We start from the raw sequence: 3,559 nt of genomic DNA, 5'->3' as shown, positions 1-3,559 counted from the left end.
TGTTCTAAATTAAAAACCTCTCAGGGGGGAAATACACTAAAACAGGAGGAAAAAAAAACCCTCTCACACGGTCACTCCTAACTCCCGATGATGGGTTGCGAAGGTTGCGGTCGTTAAATTTGCTCATTAGGTGACAACGGGTGCTGTAGCATAAAGCGGAAACTGGTGGTCCTATTTGAAGCACACGCAACGCTTTGCACTTTTAATAGAAAGCTATTAAAATTCATTACGATTATTACCGGGCAGGCGGGTGTTTGAATTTGGTGAGGTGAACCAACCCCGCCCCTCCCCTCCGCTAGAACCTGCGGTAAAATGGCCGTTTAATGGATATGCTGTACATGCATGCATGCGCGGCCCAGTAACCAGCGGTCATTTACATCTGCACCCGGGGCAGTCGAGTTCCGGTGGCAAGGCAAGTGTTCATTTGGAATTCGCCACCGTGAGCATGATTATGGAAATCGTTCACTGCGCTGCAGATGGCGCGGCTGCCGGACCAATTCGATCCGAAACTCCCTTAGCAACAGATCGGTTCAACACTCGGCGCACGGTGAACGATCGGCCAGTCCATGGTAAAACCCGATCGAAAGCACACATTTCGAAATCTGTACCAAGCGATGCATGAGATGTTGCTACCCAGTGCCACCATTTGCATTCGGGCCGCAAAGGTGAATGGCCAACCCCTGGCCGGTTCGGGGTGGAGATGTGATGAAATAATACTAAAGCCAAACCAGCGAAAGACCTCGATGATGCTGGCCCCCGTTTTTTTTGGGGTGGGGAGGGATACATCTCGACTGCCTTTTTGCGCCCGATCGGCGCTTACGTGTGGGGCCTAGTTTTTGGGTGGGGTGGGCCTCCAGATCGAGGAGCGCCAAAAGCCGATTGCGTCAAGTCGTGCGACAGTTTGACGTTCACTGAACTTTGGTTTGGTGTGGCCCTGGCCACGAAGAAAATGGGGGGTTATGAATGAGAAAAAAACGAACGCTCATACGGAGTTCATAGACCCGCGTGATGTGCCTCGAAAGAAGAAAAAAAACTGATCAGTATCGGTAAACGGTAGTGTGATGTAAGAGTTATTGTTGAACTGGTCCCCGGGGCGGTTGAGAGTTGTGTTGTCTGGAAGTCGTTTATCCATCGAGATTATCTACGGCGAAGGATTAAAGCGATAAGTGGTTCTTTTCAACGAAGTCTCACGTGTATCTTCGTGTTTTTGAGTGAGGTTTATCACATTGAAACTATATTTGTTCGAGTTACTTTCATACCTCAGTAGTCGTCAATACATCTGACCTCTAGATTTCACAACCAAAAACTTATCTCTACTATCGCAACAGGTGCTTTACAGCCCAGTAAAACATGATCATACTCGCCAGATACCCGACCGAACGTTCGCCTCCATTTTTCAACACTCCATTGATCCATTTCTCGTAGTACGCAACGTCCACGTATACGCCCGGTACGTTCGGTTTGGCACACCCATTGCCGAAGCTTACAATGCCCGCTACACGTCCTCCAGCACACAGCAGCGCCCCACCCGAATCACCCTGGCAAGCGTCCCGACCGGGTGCCTCCGCACACAGCATACCCTTGGTAAGTTGCTGACCGAACACGACATTACACGTCCCAAAGTCACTGACAACCACGTTGATGCGCTGCAGATTCGGACTCATCGTGTTGGACCGCTCAACAGTATCACCCCATCCGGCTAGACTACACCGGTCACCGAGTGTTGGCGCGTTCTGGATGCGTTTGCCCGGGAAAAATGTATCCGTCTTGCGGAACTCCGACACTACCCGTACGATCGCAATGTCGTTGGAGAAGATGGCCGAATCATACTTCGGATGGACGGTGATCGAAGCGACACGCCGTACCTGACGGGTCGTACTGCCCATATGCTGCAGGATGTACAGGTCATCACCCATCACTTGAAACTTGTGGAAGAGGAACATTGCGTTAGCGTGGGAAGATGGCAAAACCTTGAAGATCTCCAGACATTCCCAGTTACCTGTTTGGCAGGTTGAGTAACACCTCGTATATCCGTAACGCAATGGGCTGCCGTCAGCACGTGGCTCATCGTGATAAGGGTGCCGCCACAAACATGTTCCGAGTTTTGCACCTGCTGCAGTGACACCATTGCCGGGAACTCACCGGGCGTTGCCAGTGCTCCGCCAATGATGCGTGGAAACCACAGCACCTTTCCTGACGGGTCGTAATGGGCATGCAGGTAGTGTGGAATTGGTTTCCATTCTGGCACGACCGTTGCTAGTGGCGGTAAACTATTGCTAGGCAGGGTGTGATTTACTTCCAGCGATACATTAAACGGTTGGGGTAATGTTAAATTCGATTGTCCCAAAGCATCCGGAACTATCTGTAAAACTGCAACCGGGTTTGTAACGGATTAACGAGTTGCTGATGCACGCCGCCGTAGGTAAACACTGACTCACCTATGGTACAGAGCAATACCGACAAATGCATGGTTGTTGATCTGTTTCTTCCGCTGCAAAGCCTGACTGCACTCTGGTTGGGGAAGTTTTTGCAACTACCGGCAGTACTGGCGGGTGACCGTATCTTTCGATACTGTGTGATAAGTAAATGCTGCCGGTTTAAGATACCAAACAGTAGATAACAGTCGCAGCGTGTTAGGTTAATGAGTAGGTGCGATAGGGTAGCTTAGTGTGGCATTAGCAGTTCGTTACGCTTTGATTAAAGCGCCAGAAGCTATGCAATCCCCGTATCACGATCACAAGGTGATCGTTTCTTGGATGTGCGCGCCTAGAGGTATGCAAAATGATGCTTTTAATCACTAAGAAACCACAGATTTAACGGTGCGGTTTTTGAGAGGCTACTGACAATTTTTTTAATGTAATAAACTTTGGAATTACTAAGTTAAAACAATTTTCTTATTATTTCTGTTCACAAAGGTGTATTTTTAGAAATTGTTCAAACATTTGCATTTCATAAACAATTCATAAAAATGTGATTATTACCAGAACTACAACAACACTAGCAAGAACAATTCAACTTATGTCAACGGCAACGAATAGAGAATATTGATTTTATCGTCATGAATAGCAAACAACGAATCAATCAAAAGCTTTTCACCATTTTCCATCGCTCATATTATGGGTGTGTTTGCGTGAAGTGTGTGCCGAATATTGTGTATTATGGTTTGTTTATTTTATCCTTTTTTCCCCAGCTGCATCGAATTCGAACGGTGTTAAAATTCATCATCAATCATCAAAAAATCGCTGTTGCTTGCCCGATTTAGCCCCGTTTATATTCGGCTATCGGAAAAAAGGATTTTTAATTTAGCTACAAAAAACAAAACCATGGTACCCCTTACTACGGGCAATGGGAAGAAGCAAACGGAAACCGGAAAGTCAACAATAAACAACGCTCGCACAGATCCCTCTTGTTGCTTCCACCGAGTCTAGGTAATCATCCAAATGTTTCCATGCATACTGCCGCACACCAGAAAAAGGCAATAAAGCAAGCGGTTTTTCTGCGGAGGGAACGATGACAACGGGTGCCAGCATAAATTTTCCACCCATGCTGAAGAAGCCGT

The 3,559-nt window shown here is 47.4% G+C and overlaps 1 protein-coding gene across 1 annotated transcript; it reads right to left on the bottom strand.

Annotated features, from left to right (window-relative positions):
- Positions 1–851: 851 nt before the first annotated feature.
- Positions 852–2,665, bottom strand: LOC125770061 (trypsin alpha-like). The gene is made up of 3 exons (XM_049439256.1): positions 2,439–2,665; positions 2,000–2,370; positions 852–1,925 (listed from the first exon to the last, which is right to left on the bottom strand). Exons 1-3 carry the CDS (start codon positions 2,467–2,469, stop codon positions 1,317–1,319), a joined length of 1,011 nt encoding a protein of 336 aa, XP_049295213.1. The 5' UTR covers positions 2,470–2,665; the 3' UTR covers positions 852–1,316.
- Positions 2,666–3,559: the final 894 nt, after the last annotated feature.

This window comes from Anopheles funestus, chromosome 3RL, assembly GCF_943734845.2.
Source record: "Anopheles funestus chromosome 3RL, idAnoFuneDA-416_04, whole genome shotgun sequence".
NCBI classification, from domain to species: Eukaryota; Metazoa; Arthropoda; class Insecta; order Diptera; family Culicidae; genus Anopheles; species Anopheles funestus.
The sequence above is the reverse complement of the archived record's forward strand: the minus strand, read 5'-3'. Positions and strand labels throughout refer to the sequence as shown.